Source organism: Leucopleurus acutus (assembly GCF_964270905.1).
Source record: "Leucopleurus acutus genome assembly, chromosome: 19".
Taxonomy (NCBI): domain Eukaryota; kingdom Metazoa; phylum Chordata; class Mammalia; order Artiodactyla; family Delphinidae; genus Leucopleurus; species Leucopleurus acutus.
Window position 1 is genome coordinate 14,901,818 of NC_139161.1, and position 14,142 is coordinate 14,915,959.

General features: G+C 56.5%; 1 protein-coding gene across 1 annotated transcript; it reads left to right on the forward strand.

The window, feature by feature from the left end:
- Positions 1 to 231: 231 nt before the first annotated feature.
- On the forward strand, positions 232 to 11,270 carry CYB561 (cytochrome b561; the record flags this gene model as incomplete). Its single annotated transcript, XM_082860604.1, has 7 exons — positions 232 to 277; positions 4,537 to 4,639; positions 8,725 to 8,958; positions 9,917 to 10,015; positions 10,255 to 10,358; positions 10,725 to 10,882; positions 11,078 to 11,270. Exons 3-7 carry the CDS (start codon positions 8,754 to 8,756, stop codon positions 11,268 to 11,270), a joined length of 759 nt encoding a protein of 252 aa, XP_082716730.1. The 5' UTR covers positions 232 to 277; positions 4,537 to 4,639; positions 8,725 to 8,753.
- Positions 11,271 to 14,142: the final 2,872 nt, after the last annotated feature.

The window sequence follows — 14,142 nt, forward strand, 5'->3', positions numbered from 1 at the left end:
AGACCCGGGACCTTGGGGGGCCGGGCCCGGTCCCAGGTGCGCGGACCCGCCGGGGGCACTTCCGGTCCCCGCGCCCCCGCCCCCCGCCCGTCGCGTAGTCCGCCGGGCTGCCAACCCGCTGCAGCCGCCCGGTCGCCATGGAGACGCGGTAGCTCCGAAGTCCGCGCGGCTGGCCGAACCGGCAGAACAGCCCGGGCGTGGCGCGGGCAGCTCGCGGGCCAGTCGGCAGCGCGACGCTGCGCAGCGAGGACAAGGTCCGGGCTCGACGTCCAGCCAGGTAGGTGGCCGGGGCGGATGGGGGAGAGTCGAGGCTCGGCGCGGAGTCGGGAGGGGCCCCGGGTGTGTGCGGGGGTACGGCGAGCTCAGGTGTGCCCGGCCTGGGGCGGGACCGCGCCCGCGCCGGGACAGGCCGGGATCCCGGCGCCGCAGCCAGTCTTTCTCTTTCCCTCTCCTGCCTCCACACCTGACTCACCTCACCTGCTTCCCCCGGCTCGGGGCCACCGAGCAAGGCCCGAGGTTAGGAGCTCATCCCACTCCTGCCTGGAGCTGTCAGCCGTCGGCCCCGGGTCAGCCTCTGTGCCCAGTCTCCGCGGAAGTTAGCACGGAGCGGCAGGTGATCCCAAGTTTATGTACGGCGTAATGTTTTGCCCTACTCTAGAAACTAGGTGGCATAGAAGTGGATCAACCAACATTTGCCACGACTGTTCTTTTGAAACCTGAGACCGAGCTGCCAAACTGCTTCGCTAGTGGAGCGGCCTCCCTCCCTCTGCCTCCTTCCTCTCGGGGTGAGATGTCTAGCTAGTAGAGCCCTTCCTTGTTCTTCTCCAACATCTCCAGCCTCTTGGGTGTAAGTAGTTTCCCGTTTGGGAAATCCTTACTCCTTGGGTTAGCCTTGGTAGCCCCTGAACTGTGGGTACAGGGGATGCAGAACTGAGCTGAGGAAGGGATCTGCTGCTGCCTTTGACACCTGGGAATGGTGGGGGGTACCTCCCCTCTCTGTCTGCCCTTCCCCCCAGGGCACCACAGAGAGGAGGATCCAGGTGGACCCTGGAGTCCCAGACATGTCTTTAGGAGCTGGCACCCCTCCCAAGTCTTTCTCCCTTCTGGTCGCCCCTCTCCACTCTCACTCTACCTTGGCTTTGAGGATTTTCTAAGGCTCATTAAATGAAGCTCTATCTTATCTGGATTCTGTTCCTTCGTTTTCTTTCTTTTTTTAATATAAATTCATTTATTTTATTTTTGGCTGTGTTGGGTCTTCGTTGCTGCGCGCAGTCTTTCTCTAGTTGCAGCGAGCGGGGGCTACTCTTCATGGCGGTGCGCAGGCTTCTCACTGCAGTGGCTTCTCTTGTGGTGGAGCACGGGCTCTGGGCACGTGGGCTAAGTAGCTGTGGCTCACGGGCTTAGTTGCTCCACAGCATGTCGGATCTTCCAGGACCAGGGCTCGAACCTGTGTGCCCTGCATTGTTAGGCAGATTCTTAACCACTGCTCCACCACAGAAGCCCAGTTCCTTCCTTTTCATAGCAAATGGAAAACAAAACAAACAACAACAACACCCTACAGAGCTGTGCTACCTCCTCATACATATCTTGATTTCTCCTGTGAAACTGGATTGAGGCAGAAAATATAGGCAACTTGTAAATGCCAAGGGGAGCCCCATACAGAGAAGGGCTGCTACAACCCCGCCCCCAGGGCAGGAGGAGCCTCCTGGACCTGAGTGGATGCCCTGCTTGTCCCACTTCTTCCCTGCCTGCGCCACCTTCCCTTGGCAGGCAGAGCTTGGGTGGCTTCCAATACAAAGGGGTTCAGCAGCACTGGAAGAATTTGGTGGAGGAATTCACGCCAGATCCAGGTGTTTCTGCCCAGTGGGGGGATTCATGGTAGACAGAAGGCGGGGTATGGATTTATTAGAAGGGGTCGTGCTGTCTGCTGCCATCTGGCTCTCTGTGGCCCCAAACCTCATGTGTCAGCAGCTTCGGATGCATGACTCTTCCTAAGGTGCTATTAGGAACAGGTTTAGTTTTTGTTAGATTGCTATTTAACTGAATACCTATGTGGCAGGCAGTGTGCTAGGCACTGGTACATATTTATCCTGTTTAATGTTTGCTACAGGCCAGTTAGGTGGCTCTCAACATCCCCCTACCTTATGGAAGAGGAAGCAGGCTCAGAGAGGGTGCTTGCCCCCCACCCCCCACCCCGGGCACACACAGTCATGAACAGTGGGGCTGGCTTTGAAATCATATCCGTCTGACCAGAGCTGCATTGTGACTTTCCCCTTCCTCCACAAAAAAATAAAGAGAGGGCTTCCCTGGTGGCGCAGTGGTGGAGAGTCCACCTGCCGATGCAGGGGACACGGGATCGTGCCCCGGTCCGGGAAGATCCCACATGCCGCGGAGTGGCTGGGCCCGTGAGCCACGGCCGCTGAGCCTGCGCGTCCAGAGCCTGTGCTCCGCAACGAGAGAGGCCACAACAGTGAGAGGCTCGCGTACCGCAAAAAAAAAAAAAAAATTAAAAAAAAAGAGAATTATATTTTACAACCATATTGGTATAAAGATGAATATAATCCAGGCTGGATTAAAAATTAAAATATTTTTTTCAACCCTAGAAGTTTGTTTTTTCTTATGATTTTAACAGAAATCAAAACATTTTTTGTGAGTCCCCACAAGTACTGGGAGCCCCAACACTGAGTCCCTGGGCCCAGTGGAGAACTGGGCTCAGTGTCTGACTTCACGCTTTCTACCCAGGGGTTACTTGGGTGTGGGTAGTAAGAAAGTGCCCCACCTAACAGCTCAGCCCTCATTTTGCCTTTTCTTTGATCACATTCGAGGACATTCTAGGACAATTGAGTCGTTTCTCCCCCTCACCCATCAAGAAAAGATCTAGCCCCCAACACAATCTTTTCTAACCCAATTAAAACCCTGCTTCGGATAAGGAGGCTGTGGTCAGGCCAGGCTCCCTGCTTCCAGGCTGTGGCACTTCTGCGGTGTCTGGTCCCCATAATGAGATTAGGCCTGGTGGCCTTTCAGTGAAACCCGCTGGGCTCAGGGAAGGAGAGGGATGCTCGTAAGCACGTTCAAGCCCTGCGGCAGCTCCTGACCCTGGTTGATCACATTAAGTGGAGTCTGGCTGCAGGTGTGTGTGGGAGGGGAGGGGTGACTGTCACAGCCCAAGGTCCCAAAAGCTGCCAGAGATCTGACATCCCCATCCTGTACTCTGACAGGAAGGAGGGTGGCCGGGTAAGGATCCACAAGAGCTCGTCCTGGTTCTGAGACTCTGGTCTACTGGGCTGAGGAAGCCTTTGGGGGTGTAGATGGGCTGCTTCCAGACTGTTGACATTGCTGCCTGTACTGCTGCGCTGGGAACACAGGAGATCCCAAAGCAGCCAGTGTTCTGGTGTTCCACAGGAAAGGAGGAAAGGAGGCAAGGAGGAAGGAAGGGAGGAAGGGAGGGAGGGAGGGAGGGAGGGCAACAGAATGTTCCCACTGTCTAGACTGGGAAATGAGGGAGCGGAATAAAAGATATTTGCTGGGCTTCCCTGGTGGCGCAGTGGTTGAGAGTCCGCCTGCTGATGCAGGGGACACAGGTTCGTGCCCCAGTCCGGGAAAATCCCACATGCCGCGGAGCGGTTGAGCCTGTGAGCCATGGCTGCTGAGCCTGCGTGTCCGGAGCCTGTGCTCCGCAACGGGAGAGGCCACAACAGTGAGAGGCCCGCGAACTGCACAAAAAAAAAAAAAAAAAAAATCTGCTTACTAGGGGGTGAATCTCAACTGATTTCAAGGTTTGCAAATGTGTTTGTGGGTGAGTCAGATTCCAACCAGAGTCCTTGAAATGTCTTCTTTGTATCCCCCATCCTCGGAAGCAGCCCCTCTGTGTACAAAGGTACGTCGTCAATTATGTTGAACCGAATAAGCAATAGGGCAACGGCATTGCTGAAGGGGTCTTTCATCTTCTGTGAAGCACAGAACCACTTGAGGCTTTGTCTTTTCTGTAAATCTGGATTTTTCACTTAGATCTTATTGGCTGTGATGTCACCTATGGGGAAGCTGCAGGCCTGCCCGAGGAGGACTGGTCTTTCTGTGTGCGTTTTCCTGTCATCCCTCATACCTGGATTTAGAATCACCTTCAAATTGGAAGGGGCCACAGGGGAGACTGCTTAGGCCTCCATGAGTCCAAAGGTCATTCTTTATCTCTGGCTTCCTCTGGGATGCCTAGTTACCAGGGCACAGGGACCAGGAGAGATGCCTTTGGAGCAGCTGGCATGAAGATCTTGCAGCTAGTGTGTCCCCATCACCTCTTCTCTCTAACCCACCTGTTTCCATCCTGCAGCCTTTTCTCCCAGGAGAGCCCATGGGGGACACCAATGCTTGATGCTATGCTGGGTGTAAACTGCCTTAGAAGCATGGTTCCCCAAGGGGTGGGGAGGGCCCAGGAGGACTGGCGTGTGAGGGGAGAGGCCTTCCTGGAACCCTGCCTCCAAGCAGATTCAGATCCTCTGAATACTGGCTTCAGTATTCAGGAAGTTTTCCTTTCTTCCCTAGTTACTGGCCTGAGAAAGTGCAGAGCCACACCCCGAGCAGGCAACCCCTGTAGGAAATCCAAAGGAGTGGCCACCCCAGTGTGGTGAAGCCAGCGTGGACTGTGGTAAGTGCTCTGGGAGTTTAACTCATAGCCTGAGTTGTTACGGCCCTTTACTCTAGAATCTGCATCTGCTCTGCACCTTGTCTGCAAGGTCCTGGAAGGCGGGGGCCATGGCTCATCTGTATCCAGCAGTGTCACCCCCATATCGTAGGCGCTTGATAAACAACTGAGTTGAGCACTTCTTTGCTGCGGCTGATTTGGGGCAAGTCATTTATCCTCTTTGAGTCCCAATTTCCTCATCTGTCAAATTGGGGTAATACTCCTGTTATCACCATAGGTTATTGCGAAGATTGAACTGAGTACAGGGCGGGGCTCCCTACCCCTGAGGCTCGCAACTCCAGTCCAGCACCCTGGGCTGCAGACAGCACTAGGGTTTGGACTCTGAAGGGAATTCAGGTTGTGAGTTTTCAGTGAGGACATTAAAGCCATGTATTCAGTCACTGTGCTGTTCCCACGTGTTTTCTTTTCAACACCACCAAGCGAGTCTCCATTTCTCAGCAGATGCTCCTGGGTGTCCTACAATTTAACTCAACATTGACACTACCTACCCGGAGACGGCGTCAGATCCCACAGGGCTCAGTCCCACAACACTGCCCCCACCCACTTCAGATGCTAACTGCAAGTCCAGGTTGTCACCTGTGCTGCTGAACAACAGGCTATAGATCAGAGCTTCCCACGACCTTTTCCTCAGGTTCAATTAATTTGCTAGAGCAGCTCACAGAACCCAGAGAAACTTGCTAGATTGCTGGTTTGTTATAAAAGGATGTAACTCAGGGACAGCCAGATGAAGAGGTATGTAGGGCAAGGTCTGGAAGGGTCCGGAGCACAGGAGCCTCTGTCCCCGGGGAACTGGGGTGCACCACCCTCCCGGCATGTGGATGTGTTCACCAACCTGGGAGCTCTCCAAACCCCGTCCTTTAGGGGGTTTATGGAGGGCTCATTACACAGGCCCGATTGATTAAATCATTGGCCACTGGTGGCTGCACTCAGTCTCCAGGCCTTCTCCCTCCCTGGAGGTCAAGGGTGGGACTGAACGTTCCAACCCTCCAGTCACGTGGTTGGTTCCCCTGGTAACCAGCCCCACCCTCAGGTTTCCGAGGGGCTTCAGTAACAAGATGTAATATTAACATAACAAAAGAAACGATTGCTTTGTCACCTGGAAAATTCCTAGCGTTTTACAGGCTCAGTCCCATATATTTCTTATTAATATCACACTATCATGGCTGTGAAGAGAAGTCTGATTTCTGCCCGACTCACGAGGAGGTTGGCTGGGGGTGGGGGGGAATCTGGCTCTGGCATGCGTCACCACAGAGCGGCTCGGGACCCAGGAGTGGCAGTCTTTGCAGCCCTGAGCTCCCCCCCTCTGTACTCAGTGGCTACTCGGTGGGGACGCTGTGGCAGGTCTGCCGGGGCAGAGCACGTTCCTTCCAGTCTTCCTAATTCAGAGCTAATCGGATTCTGACTGCGCCCCAGGCTCTCGGGGAGGAATCTAATAAAGCAGAGGAGGACAGCATTTCTCAGTTCAGTACACTCTTCCTGTCAGAGTCGGCCCAGGGATGAGATTCCCGAGGGGGAGGTAGATGCGTTCCCCGCCTTCTGGGAGCTCACAGGGCCCTGCAGCAGAGAGGCTCACAGGGCTTAACGTGAGGCAGGACACCGAGGGTGAGTAAGCGCCAGGCCAGCCTTGGGAACAGAGAGGAGGGGGACAGAGTGGTGAACAAAAGGCCCATTTCAGGTCGTGGAGCAAATCGACAGAGGCGGAAGAGGAGGAGCCGGGGTGTGAGGTGGAGGGGATAACAACAGGCCGTGCTGCCAGAGCTGGGGAACTGGGAGCATCTCTTCCGAGTGGACGTGGTAGGAGAACAGTGGGGGCTGCCGGTGGGCTCTGGATTAGGGTCAGTTATGGAGTTGGCATTTGACCACCACACGCTGGTGGCTCTTTGTGCCTGGTGGGGCAACATGACTGGGATCTGGCTTTGTCCCTGTCGGTCAGGCAGATTGAGGAGGGTAGGGAGACGGGGGCAGAAGCTCCAGGCCCTGCTGGGTGGTGGAAATGAAGATGGCCAAGAGAGAAGCGATGGCGAGACGTGGGGGAGAAGCAGGAGGACTCGGCACTGGGACTCGAAGGGCGACCTGGGAGGTCAGGGGAGGAGTGTAACTTTGGATGTGCTGAGTTTGAAGTGTTGGAGGGATGTCCAGGTAGAAATGTTAGTGGACAGTTAGAAATGGGGTTTAAATTTGGGGGAGAGGACAGACTGGCACTAGATTTAGAAGTCATCAGTGTAGAGGTAACAGATAAGCATGAGGGCAAGAGTTCCAGAAATATGGCTTCACTGTTGCCCACGGCTTCTGGAAACAGGTGTTCCCACCTGCCTTGGGAGTGTTTTCTGGAAGATGATTTGACAGAATGTATCTAAAACCTAAAAAAGAACCTAGCCCTTGCTCAGGATTCTATTTCTTCATTTAGGAATTAGACGAGTGTTGTACAAAAATGATCACAGTGTTGTTTATTTAGTGAAAGCTGGCTAAATATTTAACAACAGATTAGGGGACTGGTTAAAATATGAAATAGCCTGTCATGTACTGACATGAAAAGATGTGCATGATCTATATAATGAAGTGAAAAAAGCAGGTTAGAAATTGGTATGGTCATGTTTCTATGAAAGAAGGCACATGTATTTCCAGAAGAAAAGGATATAAATCAAAACGTTGATTACTTGTAATTTTTCTCTTTTTTTGCTTATCTGTATTTTACTGCAGGGAGGTGTGTTACACGGCCTGCCCCCCTTTTTAAAAAATGATGGAATTGCCAACAGTTGTCAAAGGTGGCAGAGAGAACTGGGGGTAAAGACAGCCCAGTCCCCAGGAGGACAAGGCCAGGCCAGCTGGAAACTAGTTCTTGAGCAGCACAGGGTACAGGGTGTGTGCTCGCTTTTAGGGGGGACCCCAAAATTTGTTAGTTAAACATCTCTGCTCAGCTGCTGTTCTCTGCTGGTAATGAAGGAGAAGGAGGGTGTCTCCAGAGCTGCTGGGAGAGGCTGGGGCAGTGGGAGAGGCAAGATGGGATGGAGTGCTCGGCCCTCTGGGAGCTGCAGCAGCGTCTTTCTGTGGCCCCAGGCCGCCAGCACCGAGGCCCAGCAAATGGACACCATACTTGTTCATCAACCGCCTCCTCTCCTCCCATCTTCCAGTGCCTCTCCCGCCTGGGTGTGGGGAGAACCAGCAGGTTCAGAGGGAAGAGCCGGCACACAGGCCACCCTGAGCCCGGGCGAGGCTGTGGAGACACTGGGGACTGGGCAGAGGAGCCAGGAAATGCCTCCCACTGGCCCTGAGCCTCGCTTCCCCAAACCCCATTGAGCCCCCGGTTCCCTGTCTGCACAACGGGAGCAGTGACACACCTTTTCTCACAGGATCCCTGTGCGCTAAGTGACCCCAGGAGTTCTCACCTTGTAGATCTCAGTTCAGGAAGCCTGGCCTGAGGGAGGGGCGCAGGCCCACGCCCCAGGTGTGGAGGGGAAGACGAGGCAGGAAGGGAAACGGGCAGCTCGGAGGCTCCTGTCGCCTGGTCCTTTCTACTGAAGCGGCTCAGAGAACGTTCCTTCTACCGGCAGCTGCCCTGCAGCTCTCTGTGGGCAGGACTTCTTTCATCTCCAGCTGGGAGCTGAAAAAGCAGGCACGGGGGAGTCAGGTTCCTCATTTCTCACCCTAGATGTCCTTTATGATTCATCTGGAGGAAAAATTCCAGCACCTTCAAGGAATTTGCTCACTTCTCTGTTTCACCTGTGAACCCCACCTGAGAAAACCCAGGGCCTCCTGAAACAGAAAGTAAAGCACTGGCACTGGGCCCTCCTGCTCCGGCCAGAGCTTGGAGGACTTTGACTTGCTCCCTCATTGCAGGTGGAAGTGCAGCCAGGTGTGGGTCAGTCTCTGCAGGAAGGCGCCCCACCCCCACCGGGTGCTCCGGGAGCACTCTCACGGAGGCCTGGGGTTGTGGGCCGAGGGAGGAGGCAGAGGTGGGCAAGGGAGGCCTGCGATGTCTTTTTGGAGGCTGTGGGCCGCTCCTCTAAGCTCCACCATCTTCCCTGCAGCAGTCGCCTCGGCATAGAGCCACCTCAGCATGGACAGCCCTGCCCGCCCAGCACCTGCCCCTGCGGCCCTGCTTTACTATGTGGCCTTCTCCCAGCTGCTGGGCCTGGCCGTGGTGGCCATGACTGGCACCTGGCTCGGTGTGTACCGAGGAGGCATCGCCTGGGAGAGCGCCCTGCAGTTCAACGTGCATCCTCTCTGCATGGTCATAGGCCTGGTCTTCTTGCAGGGAGATGGTGAGTCCCTGGGCGATGCCACCTGAGAGAGGAGATGTGCAGGGACCCTTTCACACCTGAATCTGCCCAGTAACAGAAGGAAGCTGGCCTGGACCTTGGGGACACTGGGAATCCAGATCCAGGGCCCCACGGCTGGTGGGTGGCAGCTCCTTTCTGACTTATCCCAGAGCTTTCACCTCGTGCTTCAACAAGGAGCATCCGAAGGTGTGTGTGCTGCACACAGAGGCCCAGGGGCTGGGCTGTGAGCAAAGCCCATCTTCTGCAGAGGCGGCTTGAAATTGAGGGAGAGAAAGTGAGCGTGAGTGTGAGCGTGAGGGTACGTGCGTGTGTGTGTGTAGACGCTGGACTTGGAGGAGCTAGAGCTCCTCTCTCTGGGGTAGGATTCAGGCCGTGGCTGGCCCCCACCCTGCCTCAAGGCCAGGGGGCCTTGGCCTTCTCCTTTTGGTAACAAGCAAGCTGGATCTATGCATTCTTCCTAGATGTGGTCCTGGTGACAGCCACCTCCTCAGCAGCACACTCCTGAGAGGCATTCCGCAGGACCCCTGGCCCTGACTGCTTCAGCCCGAAGAGGGGGAGTTAGCTTGGGGCTGCAAAGTTCTTTGAGAACCTGGGGTTTCCCAACCAGGGAGCCTGCTGGCTAAGAGTAGTGAAAGGCTGATCTGGCCTCAGTGCTATACAACCTGAGGACCATCATAGCTAAGAGGTGAACTCAGAAGCCTGGTGGCACCTTGATGTGACTGCACGATGAGCCCAAAACAAAGCCTGGGATACAGGACAGCTAAGAAGGGGGTGGGCGGTGCGGGGGCATACGGAGCCTTGTTTCCTCCCCCACTTCCTGTGGCTGGGGTACCTGGACAAGCCCTCCCCTCTCCAGCCGGGGGTGTCTCCTCGCTGCCCTGGCAGGAAGGCCTCGTGCTCGGCTTAGCGCCCTGACATTCCCTTTCTCACGGCCCACCAGCCCTGCTGGTTTACCGCGTCTTCAGGAATGAGGCCAAACGCACCACCAAAGTTCTGCACGGGCTGCTGCACGTCTTCGCCTTCGTCATCGCTCTGGTGGGTGAGTTCCAGGCACGGCCCGCCCTCCTTCCCCCACCTCTGCTGACTTGGGGAAGGAGCTGCTTTACTGTCCAGTCTCCCCTCCCCACCCCTCCTCCCCCTTCCGGGCAGGGATACTGGTGCTGGCAGCCACCGAGCTGGGACTGGAGCCCAGAAGTCCCGGCGGGTCGGGTTTCCCTTGGGTCACCGCACCCCCTCCGTCGCCATCAGCCCAGTCCTCACGCGACCCCCTCCGGCTAGGCCTGGTGGCGGTGTTCGACTACCACAGGAAGGAAGGCTACGCCGACCTGTACAGCCTGCACAGCTGGTGTGGCATTCTGGTCTTCGTCCTCTTCTTTGTGCAGGTGAGTCCTTGCGGCTCCACGGCGCTGGGGAGGGCCGGGGCCAGGTGTGCGCACAGGCGAAAGGCGCTCCAGCCCGCCGAGCGCTGCCTCCGACCGGCGTCCTTCCGGCGCCCTTCCGGCCGACAGGCACGTGGATTTGGTCCCAGGCCCCGCCTCGGGGCGCACAGTGTGGGGCTGAGACCGGCCTAGAGCGCCGGCCCACGTTCCCCACGTGCTCAGCGTTCCCGCTGCGTCTCCGGGCCGTAGGCCACCGCGCGGGGGTGGCGGGGCCTTTGGTCCTCGCGGGCGGCGGCCCACCTGGGGCGTCCTCGGGCTCCAGTCTCCAGCGCAGCTCAGCCTCCGGCAGCACCTCGCCTTTCCTCCCAGTGGCTCATGGGCTTTAGCTTCTTCCTGTTCCCCGGCGCGTCGTTTTCTCTGCGGAGCCGCTACCGGCCGCAGCACGTCTTCCTTGGCGGCGCCATCTTCCTCCTCTCGGTGGGCACCGCCCTGCTGGGCCTGAAGGAGGCGCTGCTGTTCAAGCTCGGGTGAGCGCCCCCCCCCCCCCCCCCCCCCGGCGGCTCTGTCTGGGGCTGCCGAACAGCGGCTTTTCTCCCAGTGGGGTGGGGGTGGGGGGCCGGGGTTGGGCTTGGGATCGCATTGCATCTTGTGGGCCGGGGCGAATGGCACTCGGCCTAACGGCGACGCCTCGGGTGGCCTCGCCCTCCGCCCCAATCCCGCAGGACCAAGTACAGCAAGTTCGAGCCCGAGGGCGTCCTGGCCAACGTGCTGGGCCTGCTGCTGGCCGCCTTCGGCGCGGTCGTGCTCTACATCCTGACCCGCGCCGACTGGAAGCGGCCCCTCCAGGCGGAAGAGCAAGCGCTCTCCATGGACTTCAAGACGCTGACGGAGGGCGACAGCCCCAGCTCCCAGTGACGCGCGCCCCGTGCCATCCCGTCCTGTCCCCCGAGGCGGTCTCCGCCGTTTCGGGGCCCCGCAGGTGTCTGTCCCGCACCCGCCGAGGCTGCGGGGGTGGGGCAGCCCTCCTCCCTGAGCGCTGATTTCCGGGGTTCAGGCCCCCTCCGCTTTCCCCTCCTCGCTGCTGCTGCCGCCGCCGCTGCCGTCGTGTTAGTCCTGCGCAGACCCCCGCCCCCCTTGCCTCTGCCACCCCCTCAGATGGAGCAGCTTTGGGTAGGGTTCTGGGCGGCTGGGCCTGGTCGCAGAAGCACAGATCCTTAAAGGGGTTGGAGAGGGGGAGGCGGCTCCCCGCTCGGGGCAGCGGGGGCCTGGGCTGTGTCCGCGGAGAAGGCGGGGCTCAGCGCCGGGCCCGGCGAGGCCAAGACTTGCTTTGTGTGACGCCGAACTCCAACCAGGAGTCTTGCGGGCCCAGCCTTTGGCAGCGGAGCAAGTGATATTATGTGTAAAATATGCTGGTGTCAGGGCAGGGTTCCCCAGGAGAGGGGAGGGACTGGCCCTTGGGAAGCTCTGGACGCGTGGCTTGGGCCCAGCTGCGCTCTGCAGCCTTCTCTTTCTTTAACCCCTTAGCCCCAGGGCGGCTTTCTTTGCCTTTGGGGCCCAGCAGCCCAAAGAAGAGACAGGAGGTGGGCCTCGGCGGGCGCTGCGGGCCGTATGGCGCCTGCAGGGGCTCCCCTCCCCGCGGGGGCCGGCCTCGCGAGCCAGCTGCCCACCCTCGGAGCTCACTCAGGCCCTGCTCTGACAAGAGGCCCAGGACACAAGCCTTTTTGCTTTAAACAAAAAGCTGCCGCTGTTGCCCCCTTTCCCTTTCCATAGGGAGGGTAGGGGCTGCCTAATCAGGAGGAAAGCCTCATCCTCTCCTACCTGGGGCCCATCTTTGCAGGAAGTTGGGACCAAGTCAGAATCGGATTAATCCCCCCAACCCCATGAGTGTATAATGCCGTTAGCTGAGTCACCGTTTGGCTTCTGTCTAGAAATAACGTGATTACAGCATCGATCTTGTGCTTCTTGGACTTGGTGAATGCTCTCTCCTTGTTTTCCTCGTTTTCTGGGCTTTGAGGAGCATGACACTGTTTGAGACAAGACACAGTTTACTTAAATGAAGACATTAATAGAATTTCCAAATCTGACTACTGTTTTTTTTCTTTTTAACGGCTGCCTTTCTCACACCTAAATGCTGCCTTCGAGAAAGGGAGCTTGTCTCCCCTATTGCCCAGATTTCTAAAACAGCTTTTGTGGTGGGTCCTGCCTCAGGCGATGCTGCTTCTCAGAGCAGGTGGCTGTGTTGGGCGCCTTACCAGCAGGGCTCCCTGCTCCCTTCCGTGGGCATTCCGGGCTCTGCTACAGCCCCAGCACCAGGGTGTCTCCGCACCCTGTTTATATCATACGCTCCGCAAGGGCACGAGCTCCGGCAACTCTTTGATCACCTGGTATGGTCATTGTTTACACGTGGGAAAACTCCACCTTAGACAAACTACAAGAGTACAGTTGTGTATCTCCGTTGCCAGAAAGGCACAGAGAGAAATGGAACCTTGGATTTGCAAGAAAAGTCTATAAACTGGCCTGTTTGCCAAAGCGTATGCTGGACGATTCATGAGCCAAAAAGCCTCCCCCCCCACCCCCAAGCTGTTCTGTGGTGGTTTATTTTATTTTGCCTGTGGCCAGTCTTCTATGAAGTACAATGTAGTGTTGGTACAACAGATGATTCAATAAATGTCTACAGCAGGTCTCTTGTCTGTTATCTTCATTTACTGTGGCAATAAAAGGAGCCAGTGCTTTTAGCAGATGCATGAAGTTAGTCTACTAGGGTTGAAAGAATTTGCATATCCCCAGGCTGGGCACAGAAGGTAAAGTGATTAATGATATTTATGATGACACAGGCTCTGAAACAGCCCAGTGGCTCTCCTGACTCTGGACCCAGTGAGGGAGGCTCTTCCACACGGTTAGAGAAATTCTCTTCTCAACCCAGACAGAGTGGCCTGGAGGGTGGAGCCGTAAGAGCCTGACAAGGGCCTTGGCAAGAAGTTTCCCCAGTAGTCAATTAACCTTTTTCCTTTTAAAAACGTGTCTCTTCATTCCTTAAGAAGAGGAGCAACGTTTTGAGAACAAGCTGAGATTCCACTTAGGTCAATTCCTGAGGCTCAGGCCGATGTGTTTACAGTAACGCTGGGTGCGACTCAGATCCCACTGGGATCTACCGTGTGCTCCTGAAAAGCACTGTCGCTTAGCTGGAAAACTTACTAAGGGCTCACTATTGAAGGGGACCCTGGATTCTTCCTTCCTAGCACTTACTTTATTTTCTGTATGGAACCTGGTTTCTGGCGCGTCTCAGCCAGAGCTTGAGACGTCTTTGCTTGATGCATCTGTAGAGTCTCCTGATCAAGGCGTCTACGTGGACCTTCATTTGCTTTAAAGGCCTGCAAAGCATGGCCTGGTTCATGTCACAAGGTGATCTCTCGGTCAGGGTCAGGGCTGGCTCTCCGCGCCAGGGCAGAGGCATCCTGACCCTGGGAGGGTGACATCTCCCTTGCGGCTTCTGTGCTAGCCTCTGAATCTTAAGGGTCTCTTTGTGTTTGAATATTCACATAATCCCAGATGCTGCCTCTCCCTCCAGGGAGCTACTCCTTAACCCACTTACCTTCTCACTGGGTTTGGAACCTCGAGAGGTCCCAGAGTTATTCCTCTTGCCCATGGCACAGAGTTGTTTCTCTAAAGGAGCACAGAGTAGCTTTCTCTAAGCTTCCTTCTGGACGACTGCCTGTGCTGCTTCCGGGGTCATCCAGATTGCTTGTCTCGGAATACCCCCTTCTGAGGAAGTGGGCAGGCAGCATGG